Here is a 21,355-nt window from a genome sequence, read left to right on the forward strand (position 1 = left end):
AGATGAATAGTATGTTCATCTTTATTACAAGAGGATTTGGGTAAAAGAGTAAAGCTATAGAGCATTGGTGCGAACTCGGCTGGAATATTATTCCCTTACCTAAGGAAGGTTGTGTTGACGAAAGAGGGACTAACACAAATGTTCAACAAGCTTTTTTCCTGGGATGATGAGATTTTGTCGTAGGAGGAAAGAATATATCCAGCCTGAATTCTTTTGCATTTAGTCCCTTAGTCAAACACACAAAATTCTGTAGGGATTGACAGGGTAGATAGAGGAAGGATGTTTCCCCTGACTGTGGGGTCCAGAACCAGGGGACACAGTCTCAGATAAGGAGTACCCACTTTAGGACTGAGATAAAGAGGAATTGCTTCACTCAGATAGTAATGAATCTTTGGATTCTCTAGCCCAGAGGGTGGTGGAAGCTCATTCATTGAATATATTCAAGACTGAGATCGATAGATTTGTAGATATTAAAAGCCTTGCAGAATATGGGAATGGTGCGGAAAATAGTGTTGAGATAGGAGATAACTGAGTAGAACCGGCTTGAAGGGCTGAATGGCCTGCAGTTGTTCCTATTTCTTGTTCTTCTGTTATGAAACAGAAATGGACAAGGGGAAAATGCAGGATCAACTGGGGAAAAATTTGATTCGGCTTGAAACATTGGGTCTACAGGGACATTCTGATTTATGGATCTTGGAAAGAAGATGGAAGGGGGCTGTTCAGAGTTGGAGGCTGTAAGGTGGGAGACTATGGAGGGAAGATCTCCACGGAGGTGAGGCTAATGACAGTACCAGAAACAATGGCTTGATGTTTGGCCGATTGTGTTGACCATGGTTGATCAAGGTTAATGGGGGTTAGCCAAATGTGTCCTTGACCTGAAATATTAACTCTGTTTCTCTCCACAGATGCTTACTGACCTGCTGAGTTTTTTCAGCATTCTACGTTTTGATAATGTGTGTTTGTTCAGATAACCAAATAGTACTTATGGATTTGTAGAGTTGTGCCAAAGTGCAGAATATGCTGAGTCAGGGCTTCCATGGATCGCATCTTAGAAAGTAGTAGCCACTGACTGACCATCACATTTTTAGCTCCTATAGCTATTAATTATGCATTGGATTGGAATCTTAGTATTTGTTTCCAAAGTACATCGCTGAAGTAAGGTCAGATCAATTAATTCACTTTGACTTTTCATCCTGCAGCTTTTACAAGCCACTCGTTCATTATTCTATCTTAATTGAGCTCTGCTCAAGTATTGGAAGCAGCAGTCTTGGTTTATTGGCATTTATAATCTTTCCCATCTTCTGAATCATTGATTTCTGTTTAGATTGGATTTCCATCACCACTGGATGCCCTCCTGCACTTTGCCCTATAAAGTAAAACAAAATTAGTGTCAGTAGACTATTCAACTACTGAGGTGCATCAGGACTTGGCCCATTCATATCCTTGCCCAGTGTCCCTAAATGTGCCCTGCTCGGGGATCATGAGGCAATATCAGGACCTCTAACTAAGTCTCATTATTTTTCCTCCTTTTTAACAGTATAGTGATATTACAGCTGCATGAACTGAGTATAGAGCAAAGACCAAGATCTGGGAGACTGTGCTATGTGTATCTACTTGCTGAATTATTGGGGCCATTTTGGTTTCCAGACTGCAGCATGCCTGCTGTTTCTCCCTCCTGCTGTTTGCTTTTATAATCCAGTTAATCCAGTGTTAGTCCAGTGCTGCTATTGATTTAAAACAAAATCAGTGCTGCTTGAGAGAAGGAATGATCCACTAAGCATTTTAAAGGTAATATAGCCACGGAAAAGGTGCAATGAAAGTTCACTATATTTATTGGAATGCACGTAATTGTGGTAATGAGGAAAGGTTTTGTCATTGCAACAAAGGAACCTAAAGATGGTTAATACAGAATGTTATATTTCATGAAATGATATACATGCAGGAGGCCATTCCTGTCCTGGAACGTGCTTTTTTTTAAAAGAGCTACCTAATTAGTCCTACTTGACTGCTCCTTCCTCATAACTGTTCAGTCTTTCATGAGCACATATTCACAGGTTACAGTTGAATGAAATGGTAGATAATGAACTGTAGCCCCTTTGCATTTATTTGTGAACTGAAATGGAGGGAATACATATTGAGAATCATCACTAGTTGGAGCAGTCAGTGTTTTTCACACAGTTATCAGGATGTGGAATGGCATTTCAACAGCATCTACCAACAAATGGGAAATAGGATTAGAACAGATGGCTATGGTTGAAGAGTTAACCAGCACATGTTATGAGTGAAGGAATGACCACCCATACTGAAATTATTGTACTTGAGGTAAACTGTTTGAATTTTTATTCTGCTCAGTTACTCTTTTTCTGAGCAGATTCTCATAGAACATTATCTCAGCCTTGGCCAGTTTTTTTCCAAGCATAAAATAATAATAATTTATGTCCTCATAGTGTTTAATGCTGTTGATGGTTTTGATATTTGCCGTGTAGATTTACAACCAAAGCTGGAAATATTTAATTTGGTGCTGCAGTGTCTTCCCATTCTTGGTCATGTTATTTACAGCAATGCAACATAAGGCAGGCAATGGCAAGCAGTGATCTCATGACTGGTGGCAAACCTAGGTGACTTCAGTGAGAATGCTGTAATAAAGAGACATTGAGCAAGGATGCAGCAAAATAATGGTTTATAAAAGTGACAAGTAGCTTAACATGATGTTATATTTTATGTTGTGGTTGCGATGGGTGTAGCTAATTTTGATTATTTTCGCATCCATTTATTTGTGGATTTCCAATTTGACTTTCCCTAGACTGAGAGACTGTCAATAACATACAGTAAGAGTTTTACTTATTTTATTGATTCACTGACTGAAAGAACAGGAACAAGAGATGCTACAATTGGTGGGAGGTTCCATTCTGACTTATCCTAAATCTTCTGCAGTTACCTCTCTCACCATGTGCTCACGATTAACCTAAGTATCTTTCAAGATTGTTCTTGGCCTGCTCCTGTTGCTCACCTGTATTTGACTCTTAATGATATTGTCTACAAGTACAAAGTCAAATTCCATTTCTTTGCCAGTACATTGATTCCAACAGCTGTGGTTGTGCTCACAAAAATTGTGTTTCAACTGGAACTGTTTAAAATTTAACATTGGCAAGTGTGAAGCTGTGCAGCTACACTGCCAGGTGATCTGTTGTGATGGTATGCTGCATTTGTCTCTTTTGCACCATCCTTAAATATCCATTCTAATGCCTGCAACCACTCTGCAATATCCATCATCCAACTATACATAGGTCGACTCATCTTTCTTTTGCCCTCTAAAAGATATTCAGCAACGATCAAATCAGTGAACCTCATCTTTTCTGGATGCCACATTTTAGAGTTCATTTTGCTCTTGCAATTCCGAGCCACTCTTCATTTGGAATGTATAGTGAATTTTCACTATACATTTCAGGATTCAAGTTTCAAAAGGTTTTTTTTTCCCCTAGATCTTTACTTACTGCCCAAGTTTCTGAGAAATACAGGAAAATGGATAAAATATAGCATCTAGAGGTTTTCTTACGAGCTTGAGTTATTTCTCGTTACCACGTCCTTCACCTTCACAAAATTACTCCGAGCTTTTTAACTCCTCCTTCTAACTTTTACGTTACATCTGCAATGTTATTGTTCCAGTGATTTTTTTTTTACCAGTGACTTATCCAATGTGACACCATCCACGTCAATCTCACTGTAGTTTCTTCTAATGTATTCCTTCTGACTATCATTGTCTTTGTCTTTTTTCTGTTGTTACTCAATCAGTATTCTAAACTTTGAGATTTTACTTGATCAATGAAATAGAATGGAAAAGGATAATGCTGGTATTGACATTTGGGTGGGGGGCTGTAATATTAGATGAAGAATATATAGGCTTTAGAGGTAGGACAAAGTAGGTTTACAAGATTGATAACTCAGCCACTGAGGAGAGATTATACAATTTAGGCCTACTTTCTCTAGAATTTAGAAGGTTAAGGAGTAATCTGGTCAAAGTCTTCAAGATACTAACAGGAAAAGACAGAGTAGATAAGATAAACTATTTCCACTGTTTGGATATTCTAGAGCTGGGAGTGGGGAGGTGGGGGCATGGACTAAAAAATAGGAACACACCATTCAGAAGAGATGTCAGGAAGCAAAAACAGAAATTGTTAGAGAAACTCAGCAGGTTTGTCAGCAACTGTAGAGAGAAACAGAGCTAAAGTTTCGAGTCCAGACACTTCAGTTTCTCCAGCAATTTCTGTTGTTGTTTCAGATTTCCAGCATCTACAGTTTTTGGTACACTCTTTCACAAACAATAATTGATACTAGATCAGTTGTTGCTTTTAAATCTGAGACAGATGACGCTTTGTTCAGCCAAGGTATTAAGGGATATGAGCCAAAGGCAGATGTATGGACTTAGGCCACAAATCAGCCATGATCTATTGAATGGTAGGAACAGGCTTGAGTCGCTGAATAGCCTAGTCCTGTTCCTAAGAAATTAACATCGAGTGAAAGGAGATATTAGTGGCTGAGCAGCCTTCTACCCAAGGTTGCTGAGGAAGGTAAGAGTGGAGATATCAAGTCTCCTGGCAGTATTTTTCAAGTCCTCCCTCTGTGACCAGAGGGTAACCAGGCTAGTTAGTCTGACCTCCATAGTGGGGAAGTTATTAGAAAGAATTCTAAGGGACAATATATACTTACACTTGGGAGAGACACAGATGTGGTTGGGGCAAAGTCATGTTTGACAAATTTTATCAAATTTTTTGAAGGGATAATCGATTTTTTTGCTGAGGGTAATGCATTTGATGTGGTCCATTTGGATTTTAGCAAGGCTTTTGATAAGGTTCTTCATGGCAGACTGGTCAAGAAGCTGAGAGCTCATGGGATCAAGGCAAAGTGGCACATTGGATCCAGAATTGGCTGAGAAGCAGGAAACAGTGGACAATGGTAAAGGCATAAAAACCGAAAGAACTGCGGATGCTGTAAATCAGGAACAAAAACAGAAGGTGCTGGAAAAGCTCAGTAGGTTTGCTCAGAATCAGTACTGCAGAAGGGTCACCAGACCCAAAACGTTAACTCTGATTTTTCTTCTCAGATGCTGCCAGTGATAGAGGGATGTTTCTTGACTGAATGTTGGTTTCCAATAGAGTTACACATTGTTCAGTGCTGGGGCCTTTGCTGTTTGTGGTATGGTAATGACTAAATGCAGGGGGTGATCAAGTAATTCACTATTCAAGTGGTAAATAGTGAGAAGGCTAGCCCTAAACTGCAGGAGATTTCAACCTTGGTATAGTGTGAAGGAAAGCACTTGGGAATGCAAGGGGTTACACCATGAATGGTAGGACCCTGGAAAGTACTGAGGATGAAAGGGATCTTGGTTTACCTTGAAGCTTAGCAGGGCAGGTAGATATAGTGATTAAGAAGGGATGTAGGATGCTTGCCTTTATTATTTGAGCCATAGAATACAAGAGTAAGGAGGTTATGCTGGAAATGTATAAAACATTGGTTTGGCCACAACTGCAATACTATGCACAGTTCTGGTCCTCACATTATAGGGAGGATATGATTGCACTAGATGGGGTGCAGAGATTTACCAGGATGCTGCTTGGGCCGGAGGCTCTGAGCTGTGAGGAAGGATTGGATAAGAATGGGGTTGTTTTCCTTAGAATAGTGAAGGTTGAGAGTGGACCTGATAGAGATCATGAGGTTATAAGGGGTTTAGATAAAGTGGAAAAGAAGATGCTTCTTCTATTAGTAGAGAAGTCAATGAATAAAACAAATTTGAGGTAAGAGGAGAGTTGTGAATTTATTTCACTCTGAGGTTAGAGAGATTCTGGAACTCACTGCCTGAAAGTGTGGTTGAGTTTCAAACTCTTGTAACATTTTAAGCAGTATTTAGATATATACTTATGTTACTATTAGCTTCCAGGGATATGGGCCAAAAGCTCTAAAATGAAATTAAATTTGTGTTGACCAGCATTGACATGATGGACTGAATGGCCTACTTATGTGCTGGAACCATCTATGAGTCTATTTCATAGGCCCTCTGCTAATGCTGCAACTAACGTTATATTGTCAACATATCACAAGTTTGTTTTACTCCTGGAATTACTTATAATTTTCTAAATATTTGTTTTGTTTACAGATTGTATACTATACCAAATTATTCAGCCCTACTATTCTCCTCTGTACACTTGAAAATGTCTGAATGTCCCTTTTCTAGCCTGATGCTCACAATTTGGTCTCAATATGAATGTAAATTTTTACTGTCAGTGTCACATTTCAGCAACACGTCTTTCAACTTTTGGTGATACAAATGATCAAAGGTTTTTTTATAACCTGCAAAGTGTATATAAATATTCTTCTTTAGATATTACTCCAGGTCTAAATCGAGACTGCATTTCACCAGTCACTGCTTCCAAATCTGTCTTTTGTACATGTTCTATACTTTGTACCATCCATGACACAACCATCTTGCTCCTGCAGTGTGGAATACCCTCCTTTGAGACTCTCCTTTTCTACATCCCGCCCAACTTCTAAAGTTGAGTTTCTGTGAATGCTGGCAAATCCTCACCTCTCACCTCTCCTCTCATCTCATCAGGACTGACTTCCAGTTGTGAAGCAGTTTTGAACTTTTTGCTGTGTTAAGCATTCTGTATAAATGCCTGTTGCTAACTATAAATTTTGACATTTTGAATTGTTTTTTTTTAACTAAGCTAAATAGGGGAATACTTTAAGTTGAAAATTCTTCCTCTGTACTTGATATTTTAAGTCAAGCACTTTATTGGACTCTAAATGGCGCAGATCATTGTGGACAAGTGAGAGGCCTAGCTCCCTTCATTCCTCCTGCCTTTCTTTATTTCTGAGCTTAGTGATTTGCTAACAGCGAATTCAGCATCCTGTGTTATTAACCTTCTGCGGCAGGTTTATTGAAGACTTCCAGCAGTAAGAGCATTGGAGTTCACCTGGCGCTGGTTCAGTCGCCCAATATCTTTGATTGGGAGTCGAGACACCCCATTCGCTGTTGGTCATAAACCTGTCCAATCTGCAGGACAGACGATTCTTCAGCTTCCCGAGTCTAGCAGATTTGGCTGAGGTGCAGTTATTTTACTGGAATTCCATAAGTCAATCAGAAAGATTTCCTTGAGTGTTTTTGTTTTATTTTACATTTGAAATCTGCAATCTCTATATTGCTGCATTGACAAATTTAGTACACCTGACAACAAAGTGCACTTTGCAAAATAAGCTATAAATTCAAGGGATCTAAACACCAAATGATGAAGTAATTCCTTTGCATACACTCTGCTTTTCATGACTGCAACTCCTTTCTACTTACTTGCATCCGTCTGGACATAGCATCCTGTGCTTCCTTACATATGTTCCTGGTGGCCTCTTCAAACAAGGAGAATGCTTGCCATCGGACCCCTAGGTCTGAGAGATGGAGAAAGAAAAAGGGGAAGAGAAAAAGAGAGAAAATGAGAAATAGAACTGAAGTCAATACAAGTTAAAGGATGTAGAAATGAAAATAAAAGACTGAGGGAGAAACAGCATTGATGGAGAAAAGGAAAAGGGCAGTCACTTGAGATAACAAGGTGTAGAGCTGGATGAACACAGCAGGCCAAGCAGCATCAGAGGAGCAGGAAGGCTGACATTTCGGGCCTCGACCCTTCTTCAGAAATGGGGGAGGGGAAGGGGGTTCTGAAATAAATAGGGAGAGAGGGGGAGGTGGATAGAGGAGAAGATAGGTGGAGAGGAGACAGACAGGTCAAAGAGGCGGGGATGGAGCCAGTAAAGGTGAGTGTAGGTGGGGAGGTAGGGAGGAGATAGGTCAGTCCAGGGAGGACGGACAGGTCAAGGGGGCGGGATGAGGTTAGTAGGTAGGAGATGGGGGTGGGGCTTGAGATGGGAGGAGGGGATAGGTGGGAGGAAGGACAGGTTAAGGAGGCGGGGACAAGCTGGGCTGGTTTTGGGATGCGGTAGGGGGAGGGGAGATTTTGAAGCTTGTGAAGTCCACATTGATACCATTGGGCTGCAGGGTTCCCAAGCGGAATATGAGTTGCTGTTCCTGCAACCTTCGGGTAGCATCGTTGTGGCACTGCAGGAGGCCCAGGATGGACATGTCGTCTGAGGAATGGGAGGGGGAGTTGAAATGGTTCGTGACTGGGAGGTGCATTTGTTTAGTGCGAACCAAGCATAGCTGTTCTGCAAAGCGGTCCCCAAGCCTCCGCTTGGTTTCCCCGATGTAGAGGAGGCCACAACGGGAACAGCGGATGCAGTATACCACATTAGCAGATGTGCAGGTGAACATCTGCTTGATGTGGAAAGTCTTCTTGGGGCCTGGGATGGGGGTGAGGGGGGAGGTGTAGGGGCAGGTGTAGCACTTCCTGCCGTTGCAGGGAAAAGTGCCAGGTGTGGTGGGGCTGGAGGGGAGTGTGGAGCAGACAAGGGAGTCACGGAGAGAGTGGTCCCTCCTGAAAGCAGATAAGGGTGGGGAGGGAAAAATGTCTTTGGTGGTGGGTCGGATTGCAGATGGTAGAAGTGTCGGAGGATGATGCGTTGGATCCAGAGGTTGGTGGGGTGGTACGTAAGGACGAGGGGGATTCTGTTTTGGTTGTTATTGCGGGGAGGGGTTGTGAGGGATGAATTGCAGGAAATGTGGGAGACACGGTCGAGGGCATTCTCGACCACTGAGGGGGGGGATGTTGCGGTCCTTAAAAAGCGAGGACATCTGAGATGTACGGGAGTGGAATGCCTCATTCTGGGAACAGATGCAGTGGAGGCGAAGGAATTGGGAATAGGGGATGGCATTTTTGCAGGAAGGTGGGTGGGAGAAAGTGTATTCTAGGTAGCTGTGGGAGTTGGTGGGCTTGAAATGGAGACAGAGGTCCAGGAAGGAGAGAGAGGTATTAGAGATGGTCCAGGTGAACTTAAGGTTGGGGTGGAAGGTGTTGGTGAAGTGGATGAACTGTTCGAGCTCCTTGTGGGAGCACGAGGCGGCGCCGATGCAGTCATCAATGTAATGGAGGAAGAAGTGGGGTTTAGGGCCAGTGTAGGTATGGAAGAGGGATTGTTCCACGTAACCTACAAAGAGGCAGGCATAGCTTGGGCCCATGCAGGTACCCATTGCCACCCCCTTTGTCTGTAGGAAGTGGGAGGAATTGGAAGAGAAGTTGTTGAGGGTGAGGACGAGTTCGGCTAAGCGGATGAGGGTGTCAGTGGAGGAGGACTGGTCGGGCCTGCGGGACAGGAAGAAGCGGAGGGCCTTTAGGCCATCTGTATGGGGAACGCAGGTGTATGGATGTCCATGGTAAAGATGAGATGTTGGGGACCAGGGAATTGGAAGTTCTGGAGGAGGTGGAGGGCATGGGTGGTGTCACAGACGTAGGTAGGGAGATCCTGGACCAAGGGGGAGAAAATGGGGTCGAGATAGGTGGGGATAAGTTTGGTGGGGCAGGAGCAGGTGGAGACAATGGGTCGACCAGGGCAGTCAGGTTTGTGGATTTTGGGAAGGAGATAGAAGCGGGCGGTGCGGGGTTGGGGAATGATGAGGTTGGAGGCCGTGGGTGGGAGGTCACCTGAGGTGATGAGGTTGTGGATGGTTTGGGAGATGATGGTTTGGTGGTCAGGGGTGGGATCATGATCAAGGGGACGGTAGGAGGAGGTGTCGGAGAGTTGGCGCCTGGCCTCGGCGATGTAGAGGTCAGTGCGCCTCCCTTGTCCGCGGGTTTTATGGTGAGGTTGGGATTGGAGTGGAGGGCTGCATGTTCTGCGGGGGAGAGGTTGGAGTGGGTGAGAGGGGTGGAGAGGTTGAGGCGATTGATGTCTCGACAGCAGTTGGAGATGAAGAGGTCGAGGGAGGGTAGGAGGCCTTGGGGTGGTGTCCAGGAGGAGGGGGTGTCTTGGAGGCGGGAGAAGGGGTCAGTAGAGGGAGGGTTAGGTTCACGGTTGAAGAAATAAGCATGGAGGCGGAGGCAGCGGAAAAACTGCTCAATGTCCAAACGTGACCGATATTCGTTGACGTGTGGGTGGTGGGGGATAAAGGTGAGCCTTTTACTGAGGACTGACCGTTCGTCCTCAGTAAGGGGGAGGTCTGGGGGGATGGCGAAGACTCGGCAGGGCTGGATGTTGCTGTCTCCTCTGGAGCTGCTGGCTGTGGAGGCTGTGGGTGGAGCGACGTCGGCGTCGGTGGTGGGCCGTGCGACGTTGGCTGTGGACAGAGTTGCGGCGGTGGGCGGAGTTGTGTCGGCGTCAGTGGTGGGCGGAGCGGGGTAGGCGGCGGCAGCAGCGATGCTGGTAGGTGCGTCCTCAGTGTCTATGGTGTTGGCCTCGGAAATGGAGGCGGTGACATCAGCAGCGGTGTCGATGGCGTTCACTGTCCCGGAAGTGGTGTACCCGGCGGCGGAAGATGTGACGTCATCCGTGGGTGCTCCGACAGTGGCCACATGGCCAATGGCAGCGGGCACATTGTGGGGAAAGTCCTGCGTAGGGATGGGGATTTGGGAGGTGGAGGAAGCCCGTTTTGTGTGGTAGGCACCAGTAAGTTTACTGTACTTATGGTTTTTAGTGTCCAATAAAGCTGAGTAGAATTGGGAGTTCAGGTTGTGGATCCTACGAAGAATAAAAAACAGGAGAGGTCCTTTGCAGGTCTGGGAGAGGGAGGTTCTTGATCAATGAGGGGCTTGCGCTTTCTTCCTGCCTTGATCTTTCTTCTGCACTTGGTGATCTGCCTTGTTTCAAAGTCAGTAGCACCTTGTTGAAGCAGGACTTGCCAACATGGGTATTTCAGTGCACTCTCTTCCCAGCTGTTGAAGTCAAAGTGAATTTTCTTCTTCGAGTTGGCTTTCAGGGTATCTCTGAAATGTTTTTGCTGGCCAGCCAGTGATTTTTGACTAGTCGTGAGCTGGGAGTGGTGAGCACTCTTTGGTAGACAAGTGTTTGACATTCTCACACAGTGCAGTTACCCTGTCAGAACGGCTGCCTCGGGGCTCGGGTTGCCTGCTTCCTAAAGATGCTGGTGTTTGTGTGATCGTCCATCCAGATTTCACGTTAGACCATTCACAGGCAGTGCTGAGGCTATGACTCAAGCATTGTCAGATCATAGTGATACATCACTCAGGTTTCGCAGCCATAGAGTAGTGTCAGGAAAACAACTTTTATTTTCTTTATTCATTAATGGGATGAGGGCGTCGCTGGCTAGGCAGCATTTATTGCCCATCCCTGTGCAGTGGGCCTGGAGAGACATGGAGGCCAGACCAGGTAAGGATGGAAGTTTCCTTCCCGAAAGGACATTAGTGAACCAGGTGGGTTTTTCCAACAATTGGCAATGGATTCATGGTCATCATTAGATTCTTAATTCCATATATTTATTGAATTCAAATCCCACCATCTGCTGTGGCGAGATTCGAACCTGGGTGCCCAGAACGTTATCTGGGTCTCTGGGTTAACAGTCCAGTGATAATACCACTAGGCCATTGCCTCCCTTAACTGCCTTGCAGATTATATCTGCCTGCAGCTGAGAGGGTACCTGGCTTCCTACATTCTTTATTTACCATAATTGAAGTATCATTTATTGTCCCCATTCCATCCCTCCCCTGAGGTCTTAGTTCCTGTGGAAATTCAGTCCTGTGGAATGTATAACATTTGCCTCCTTAGGCTGGACCAGAACAATATTGGCAGTGGTCATGCTGAAATGCATAGCCCAACAGGCAAAGTTTCATTCAGGGATATTGAGAAGAATCAGGTAGGAGTAGTTGGAGTAGCTGACATATGGACAGTTTCTGGTAACACCTTTTTGAAAGGGCCTAATATGATTGAAGCATGAATATCTGTTGTAATTTTTCACAGTAAGGTATTAGCTCTCACTTCACTTTCACAAAATTAATTTGGCTTCACACAGGCAATGATTCAGGTTAATAGTTTGGGTGTCCTAAATTAAATTTAGCCACTGATCCTGAAGGGCATTGTTTTATTTCAGAATCAAGAAATAAATACTGGAAATTCTGAGCAGGTCTGGAAGCATGTGTGTGGAGAAAGAGAAAAACAATTCATGTTTCTTGTCAGAGCATGTCAGAACTGAACAAGGTTAGGGATGTAATGGGTTTTATTCAAATAAGGAGGAAGGGAAAGGGGTGAGGGGAGGATAAAGCAAAAGGGACGGTCTTCAATAAATTAGAAGACAGGAGGATTAAATGACAAAAGGGAATGGTGATGTGAGGCAAAAGATGATGTAATGGGACAAGTAAAGAAACAGAAGAGGATCTGGAAGAGGTGTAAGTGGGAAAAGCAGAGATATTACTCATAGTTTCTATCTAAAAATAACAGAAATGCAGTTCTGAAATTATTGGAGTCAGTGTTGACTTCAAAAAGACTGTAAAGTGCCCCAGGTGAAAGATAAGGAAGTGTCCTCCAAACTTACATTGAGCTTTTCTGGAACAGTGAGGACAGCAAGGTCAAAATGGGAATGAAGCAGAGAGTAAAAATGTCAGGCAACCAGAACCTAAAGGTCACGCTTGGAGACTGAACATAGGTGTTCTGTTTTTAAAAAAAAACCTGCCTAATCTTTATTCACTCTACCCAATGTGAAGGCAACTGCATTGTGAGCAGTTAATACAATACACTAAATGTTCAGTGTACTTTGAAGAGTGCATAAGGATAGAAGGACTTGAAGCTTCATGTGCTTCAATATGAAGGAGACAGGACATATTGAGGGAGCAGTTAGCAAACCATATGGAATCTTGGGCTTCATAAATCGAGGTATTGACTCCTAAAGCAGGGACAATTGTGCTGAATCTTTATAAAGCTCTGATAGACCACAATTGGAGTATTGCGCACAGTTCTGGCTGCCATACTATAGGAGGGATATGCAAGTCCTTGAGAGGGTGCAGAGGAGATTCACTGGAATGATTTTGGGGATGGGGAATTCTGGATACAACGTAATGCTGGAGAAGCTTTGGTTGATGGTAAGAAGATGTATCGGCCTTTTACCACTGCCCTTCTCCCTATAATATGTGAAAATGGAGATTAAGCACACTTAGAGAAAGTAAACTAATACTTTACATCTGTATTCACTGTGGTGAATTCAAAACCTTTCTGTAAATAATGGTGGACTAAGGGTTTAGTCCAAATGGGGAATTTTTAGGAATTTATTATTAGTGAGGAATTGGTAGTGGAGAAATTAACAAGATTTCACTCTTGGTCCTGCAGGCCTGAATTTTAGGCCTTTAAAAATGATAGCTCGAGAGACAGTGGATGCAGTAATTTTGATTTTCTTAAATTTTCTAGATTCTCTAACAGCCCTAATGGATTCGAAAATAACAACATAACCCTCGCTATTTAAAGGAAGGAGAGTGAGAGGTGGGGAATAGGCATGACTTAAGTAATAGGGAATTGGGGAAGGGAGTGGGACCTATAATCGGAGATGCAGCAACGGAACAGCTGGACAATGATCATGTGATTAGGCAGGTTCAACACAGATGTATGAAAAAGAAATTATATTTCTCAAAGTTGCTTCAATGTTTTGAGGTTGTAGCTAGTAGGGTAGATAAGGGAGAACAATTAGATGTAGTTAACGTTTTCTGCAAATCCAGATACTAAAAGCTGCCATACAAGAATTTATTACACAAATTTAACTCTTGTGAAATGGGGATAATATCTTAGAATGGACAGAAAACAGGAGTTAGAATAAAGTGAGGGATTTTCGGGTTTGTAGGTCCTAAACTAATGAGGCATCAGTGCTTGGGCTAGTCTATATCAAGGACTCATGGGAGCGTGGAATGTAACATAGGCAAGTTTGTTCATGATAAAAAATTAAATGGAAAGTAAGATGTGAGGAGGATGTGATGGGATTTAGATATTTCAAATGTATGGTCAAGAAAGGAGTATAATGTAGGAAAATGAGAAAATACCCACTCTCCACAGAAAAATAGAAAATCAGAATTTCTTCTTTCAATAGTGAGAGTGACTGGTAAAAAATATTGGTTTTCAGAGAGACCTACGTGGCATTGTAAATTAATCACAAGTTCAATATGCAGCTACAACAAGCATTTAGAACAGCAAGTAATATGTTAGCCTTTTTTCCCATCGACCAGTCACTTCTTCATAAAGAAGCTTTCCTGCAAAAATATAGGCCTTGGTAAGACCATGTCTGAAATAATTTGTACAGTTTTGGCTTCTATACTTAAAGAATTATGCAGTTGCCTTCAAGGGAGTACAGTAAAGGTCCACTAAACAGATTGTTGGGATGAGTGAAGGGAGATTGAGTTAACTAGGCCTAATGTTTCTTGAGTTTAGAAGGATGACGTAATCTCATTAATACACATGGAATTCTTGAGGGGCTTTATAGGGTAGCTGGAGGATCCAGCTGGAAGCTGGAGCTTGAACTTGGCTGAAAAGTTCTGCGCTAGATAACAAACTCAAGGTGGAGGAGCTGGTCATTGAGGTGTGAGTTGTGAAATTTAGTTAATCAATGGGTGGTAGATGTTTGGAATCTCTACCCAGGAGGGTTCTGTTATTGACTGTATTAAACATGGAGATGAATAGGTTCTTACAAATGAGGGGATCAAGGAAATAGTACAAGTTTTTGAGTTAAGGTGGATGGTATGTCATTATCATATGGAATGGCAGAATAGGCTGGAAGCAGATTTCTCCTGTCTTTTGGTAGGTTGCTTTGTCTTGACTTTTCAACACTCATGTTTGGCTAAACTGAGTAAAGAATCAGGGTTAGGTTGGTGGAATTGGGGTTCAGGCTGCTGATTGATGCTTGGATATTTTATTATTGGAATTTCAGATGAAAGAGCAATAATGAGGGAAGTGGACAAACCACAAGATCAATGTGAAAAGCTGATGACCATGCTAATTGAATAGTCTGTGTACTCACTACAGAAGATCAATCCTTTGATGAAAATACTTTCCAAGTAATTGTAGCTCTCTACTCGCAACTCTGAGTGAAAACGAGTATTTCATTCAAACTGTTTTTCCTTCTGAGTTTCATGTCTTAATCTTCCATTAATGAACAACAAAGCGTGAAGGTGGTTCAATCCAAGCTCACCAAGTTTTTGAACAGTAGATTGGGTTTATTTCACCTGCTTCTTAGCTTTGAGATTGGCAACAAACTTCCCTACATTTCTGCTGTTTGTTTGTTCCTCATCAGAGAATGCTGATTGAGTCAAGCTGCTTTTGATTTGTTTGCTCTTGGGCAATCTGATATTTAGTAACAGCAGATGTTGATTTAAACCAGCACTGAACATCTTCTTTGCTCAGAGTTTCATTCTAATGCTATTACTATGACTCAAGCTTCAAAGGATTAAATCATGAGTCCTACAACAGCCTAAACATGACAGTAGTTTACTCAACTAATGGGTCACATTCCTTTAAAACTAGCTTATCACTGCAAATGTAATATTATTTGCTCTAACCCTCCCAAAAATCTCATATGTCCAACTATTTATGTTAAGTACTTATTTTCGCTTTACTTTCCAAAGTGAACTTGCAATATTTGCCTACGATGCAGTTATTTGCTTGTGTACTCTTCCCTCCTCCATGCCCTCTTCTTGCATCAGTTATTTACTTGATCATAGAAGATAATGAATTTATGCCCTTACTTCACATGGATATTAATAATATTCATTAAATTCTTTGTGTGTTGTCTGAGACAGTTTATCTGCAGCTGAGTTCCTCACTGCCAAGTGTCTATCAATGGATTTCACGTTTGGCTGAACAATTTAATTCAAACAGTGTCCAAAATCAGCACTGTAAATGTACCACTCTGTTCTGCAAGCAAATGTTTGTCCCCTTCAGCAAAACCACTGTCCTGTTACAAACATTAGAACCTTTAACCCCAGATGCAATGCAGCATAAATTCACCAGAATGAGAGATTACGCAGAAGAGGGTTGTAACCTTTTTAATTTAGGACATTAAGGGGTGATGTGATTAAAGCTTTCAAGATATTAGTGGCTGACTGGGGAGCCCAGGACTAGAAGAAACAGCCTAAAAGTTAGAGCTAAATCTTCCAGAGGTGAAATTAGAAAACACTTCTACATAAAATAACGTTGAAAATTTGGAACTGTCTTCAGGGAAATATGGTTGATGCTGGATTAATAGCTCAGTAAGATATCGAGGAATATGGGGCAAAGGTAGGTACATTGTACAGGGTTGCAAAGCAGCCATATTCTCATTGGATGGTGGAACAGCCAAATGGCTTCCTGTTCCTCTTTAGCACTCTGCAAAACCAATACCTAATACCTCACATGCAAATGCTATTCATCTCCAGTCACATACAATCTACACTCAAAACACTGCTATTTAGCTCAGAAACTCTATATCATATTATACAACGTAAAATGACATTGCCTGCATTTTTTCCACCACTTGAGCCTCACATTTTATTAGCTGTTTTTCCTCAATTTTTTCTTTTTAGTTCTTTCCTGGAATTTGGGCAGCATTTGTTGTCCATCCCTAATTGCTCTGGAACTGAATGGCTTGTTGACCATTGCAGAAGCCAGTTAAGTCAACCACATTGTTGTTGACCTGGAGTTAAGTATAGGCCAGACTGAATAAAGACAGCTGTTTCCTTCCCTAAAGGACTTCAGTGAACCAAATGGGTTTTTACAACAACTTATAGTTTTAAGGTTGCTGTTATTGAGACAGGCTTTATATTCCAGACTTATTAAATGAATTTAAAACTCACCAGCTGCCATTGCAGGATTTGACCCATGCTCCATTGGCAATAGCCTGAGCCTCTGGATTACTCATCTACTGAAATTCCTTCACTGTACCATACTTGGTACTCTGCAGGAGCAGGATGAAAAGTGGAATTTCCATGTAACATCCCTGTCACACACTTTTATGTTTCAGGGCCAGAGTTTTTCCACAGCATTTCAAAATCCCAGCTCCCAAGTGTGACACATTTCCTGTTCTATTTTTAAACTTGCTAGGTCAAAATTGAGACTGTCCTCTTTCAGACAGTTAAAAAATGAAAGACAGACATGCATATAAGCAGTTGACTGGTGAAAGACGTGCTTTTCATGTCTCAGGATTTGTGTTTAAACACAAAAGTTTGACAAATTGAGAATTGTAAGCACATGCTAGATGCAGATAGCTTGGTGTTCTGTGTGTCCATTTAATCAACACTTTCGGTCATATTATAATGCACCTCAGACAGGAGAGACTTCAGTCCTTCTGGCCCAGAGGTAAAGACACTGTCATGGCACCACAAGAGCCCCAGTAGTGTTCTGTTTTTGCTGAACTATCCAGGAATCTGTTATAAAGTGGGCTTTTGGATTCACACCATTCTCAGGATAGCACATCAGCTCAGTTACTTTGGCTGACCGTCAAAGTTCCTTCATCTTAACAGTGGTGCTTTAACATCAATGGAAGAACTGTATGGTAAGGCTGCAGTATGTATAAACTACAGGTTCACTGCAGTATTCATCAAGGTTACATAACAGCATGTACCAACACTGTCCTCTATTGTCAAAGAAAGGCAAAGGCAGATATACCATGGGGGGCATCATCACCTGGGAACAGCATCCCAGCAGGAACATATTCCTTCATTATCACTGGGTCAATATCCTGGAATCCTCCTCGCTAATAATATTATTGGAGTATCATCCCAACGTCAACAGAAGTAGATCAAAAAGAAGACTCATGACCATCTGCAGGACAGCTGAGGAAGGGCAATAAGTGTCAACCACATCCTGAGTATATATTTTTTAAAAAGACACATTTATAATCTCTCTCTCTCATGGTATCCCATTTACATTCCAGAAGGAATCCACTCTAATTATTTACAATTTTGTAATTTCAAACTTGTGATATCTGAGTATTTTGATGTTGCAGACGTCAATTATCTCACTTGGCTGGATGGATGGTTTGCAACGCAGAGTGATGCCAACAGTGTGGGCTCAATTTCTGCACCAGCTGAGGGCATCGTAAAGGGCTGTCCTCAACCTCTCCCTTCACCTGAGGAGTGGTGACCCTCGGGTTAAGCCACTACCAGCCGTCTCCCATGAATGAGGGAGCAGCCGTATGGTCCTCTTGGATTATGGCAACTCTACCTTTTGGTTTTATTTTTCTGTTATCCAATAGTTTACTGTCAGGATCTATTTGTCCAAAAACCTGCTACGGACAAACCACACAGTGTGTGTTAATTGCCTTGTGGTCTGATTCAACTGATATATCCAATTATGTCTTTTGTTAGAATGTTTTATCTTTTGATAAATTGACCTGTTTAGCCTGTATGCAATAGTTCAGTGGTGCATTAGTTTTTCACTTTCTAAGGTGACTAGGACTCCCATCCATACGTTCTCCAGCAAGTGACTTAGAGCAATACAAGCTTAAGTCTTAAAACAGAGGTTTGTTAATCCAGCCCAAGTAGAAAGTAAAAACACCACTACCAAAGTACACAAGAGATTTTTGGTTTGGAGAAACTGTTTGAGAAAAAAATAATTTGGGATAAAGTCCAAACAAGTGAAATTATCGAATTAAACCATGGACTTTCTTAAACATGGATGGGAAATGCCCTGTTGGTTTTAACAAAATTAGGTAACCAGTCTTTTGGAGATAGTGAGAGAATTTATTTTTCCCATCCCTTAATTATTACACAGTTTTGTTGTTATTTTAGCTGTGTGATCATCGAAGGGAAGGAAATGGCAAGTGACGAACGTTTGCTGGTATTTGATCAGTTTTATGATATGCTGTGGGAATAAAACTGACAACTAATTAGCTTTGTACTAGGTACTTGTTTGTCACTGTTACTTCAGAAATACTTCACCATCAGCATTTAGATGTATGTTTTCCAACTGGACAAAGTAAGCTGCTTTTGCTACATATATATTGGAAGTTTTAAGGATCATATTCTGAGATAAAGCCTGACAATAATGCGGTCTAGGTTTTGATTACACAGATATCTAATATTACATATATTCGGACATGGATGTATGAGAAAATAAAGACGGTTCTCTACTCTTTTGTATTTTTCATAGATGATCTTGCATCCAAAGCGAATATCATCATTGACCCTGCAGAGATCTCTGCCATTTCAATGGACGACTTGGATGAGGATGATGAGAGTGTAACTCAGCAGGTACAAAACCACAGCAGAACTTTTTCTGACAATGTTTAGATTGTTTAATTTGTTAGGTCCCAAGAGTTAATGAAACTAATGCTAGCCTAGAGTACTCTAAGGATTGTATGAAGGGTGTGTATGTGTTTTAAGATGCTGACTTCAGATTTTCAAATCAAGAGTGTAACTCTTGGTCAGACATTGATACATTATTCTCTTAACACCACTACATATTGCAAATGCTTTGTAATTACATTGTGTGTAGCAACTGAAACTACATAAAGTGCAAATAGCTTCCCATTAATCTTTATTTGTGGAATCTACGCTATCAGAGCATAAAAGTACCCTCTGTTATAGTACTTACAGCACAGAAAAAGGCCAATTGGCCCAACAGGTCCATGCGAGAAATAAAAATAGAAAATACTGGAGAAACTCAGCAGGTCTGACAGCATCAGTGGAAAGAGAAACAGTTAACATTTTGAGTCTGATATAACACCTCTTCAGAACTAAAAGGAGATGGAAAATGGTGCTTTTTGTGCTGTTGAGGAGGAGTAAGTAGAACAGGTTTTAACGGTGTCCAGAGCAAAAAACAAAGGCAGTGATAATGGTGAAGCACCAGTATCAGTGCTTCAAACAAGCCTAACATTGTTTTAATCCAGAAACACTGACGCAGCAGGAAAACCCAAGTACAGCACTATGTTTATCTGCTACCCCAGGAGCACTCTTTGAGCAGGAATATCATCTTATTTTGTTAATCCACTGTACAAACAGTGGATCTCTAAATAATATTTTCATGATCCAGCATACCAAGAAAATCTCTCACGACAGCACTCAACCCTAGCTGCTAATTAATGTTGAGTTGTGAAACGTGAAGTGGAAGTTATAGCAGCCCTGAGAGATTCAGTCACAGAACTATGAAATTAATTGGATCAGATGTGTCAAGAGCCAGGAGTCCAAACTAACTTCAGAGAAAGAGAGGGCATCTAGTGTAAATATATTAGATATTCAACAACACTTCAAGTAGAGGATAGGTAGAACAGCTTTGAATGTGTAGTGCTAACCTTGTAGGAGAAATCCATACCAGAAATAAAGAAGACAAGCACAGGCTAAACAAATGTGCATTTAAATGCAGTAAAAAATTACTGGCAATATGACGTCGGAAAAAGTAACTCTTAGGTGAGCTGCAGGGAGAAAGGATAAGGGGTTCACTGGGATACATACAGCCTCAAGGCAAAATATACATAAAAGAATGATCAAAGGGGATGAGAGATATTATAGCAAAGGTATGTTAATGCTGTGACAAGGCATAATTGTCCTATAATAGTAACAAAGCAGTCAAAGAAGTTAAACTGTAGAAAGTACGTAAAGGTTTAAAGGTCGAGGTTGAGCACACTGCAGTAAATATTCTGACTGACTGCTTCCTTAAAGTATTTACTAAGGAAGGCAATGAATGACATCCTTAACCATGACAGAATTGATGGATTTTGTTTTCTTTTCATTCTTTCATGGAATGTATGAATCGCTAGCAAGGCCAGCATTTGTTGCCCATCTCAAATTGCTCTGCAACTGAGTGGTTTGCTAGACCATTTCAGTTGGCAGTTAAGAGTTAACCTCATTGTCATGAGTCTGGAGTCATATGTAGGCCACACAAGGTAAGGTTGACAGCTTTCCTTTCACAAAGGACATTAGTGAGGTGAGTGGGTTTTTACAACAATCAATGATAGTTATATTCCACATTTATGAGCTTGAACGTAGGCTTTTGGATTGCCAGATCATTGAAGTTACCTCCACACCCTATCTTCCCCTCCTTTTATGCATGCAAGTTAAAAACTCCCCACTTACATACGGGACACCACCCATGCCCTCCACCTCCTCCAAGACTTAGAATTCCCTGGTCCCCAAAACTTCGTCTTCACTATGGATATCCAATCCCTATACACTCGCATCCCCCATGCAGATGGCCTAAAAGCCTTCCGCTTCTTCCTGTCCCGCAGGCCCAACTAGTTCCCCCTTCACCAACACCCTCATCCGCTTAACTGAACTCGTCCTTACCCTTAAAAACTTCTCCTTTAACTCCTTCCACTTCCTACAGACTAAGGGGGTGGCTATGGTCACCCGCATGGGCCCAAGCTGTGCCTGCCTCTTCGTAGGATACATGGAACAGTCCCTCTTCTGCTGCTATACTGCACTATCCCCCATTGCTACATTGATGACTGTATTGGCGCTGCCTCATGCTCCCGTGAGGAGCTTGAACAGTTAATCAACTTTACTAACACGTTTCACCCCAA

At 42.0% G+C, this 21,355-nt stretch overlaps 1 protein-coding gene across 1 annotated transcript in view; it reads left to right on the plus strand.

The window, feature by feature from the left end:
• Positions 1 to 21,355, plus strand: part of LOC109929384 (E3 ubiquitin-protein ligase RNF123) — a 279,987-nt gene that overhangs the window by 49,760 nt on the left and 208,872 nt on the right. The window contains exon 4 of the mRNA XM_048606242.1: positions 18,988 to 19,088. Coding sequence (XP_048462199.1) covers positions 18,988 to 19,088 — 101 coding nt within the window. The remainder of the gene's footprint in view (positions 1 to 18,987; positions 19,089 to 21,355) is intronic.

Source organism: Rhincodon typus, chromosome 16 (assembly GCF_021869965.1).
Source record: "Rhincodon typus isolate 14 chromosome 16, sRhiTyp1.1, whole genome shotgun sequence".
NCBI lineage: Eukaryota > Metazoa > Chordata > Chondrichthyes > Orectolobiformes > Rhincodontidae > Rhincodon > Rhincodon typus.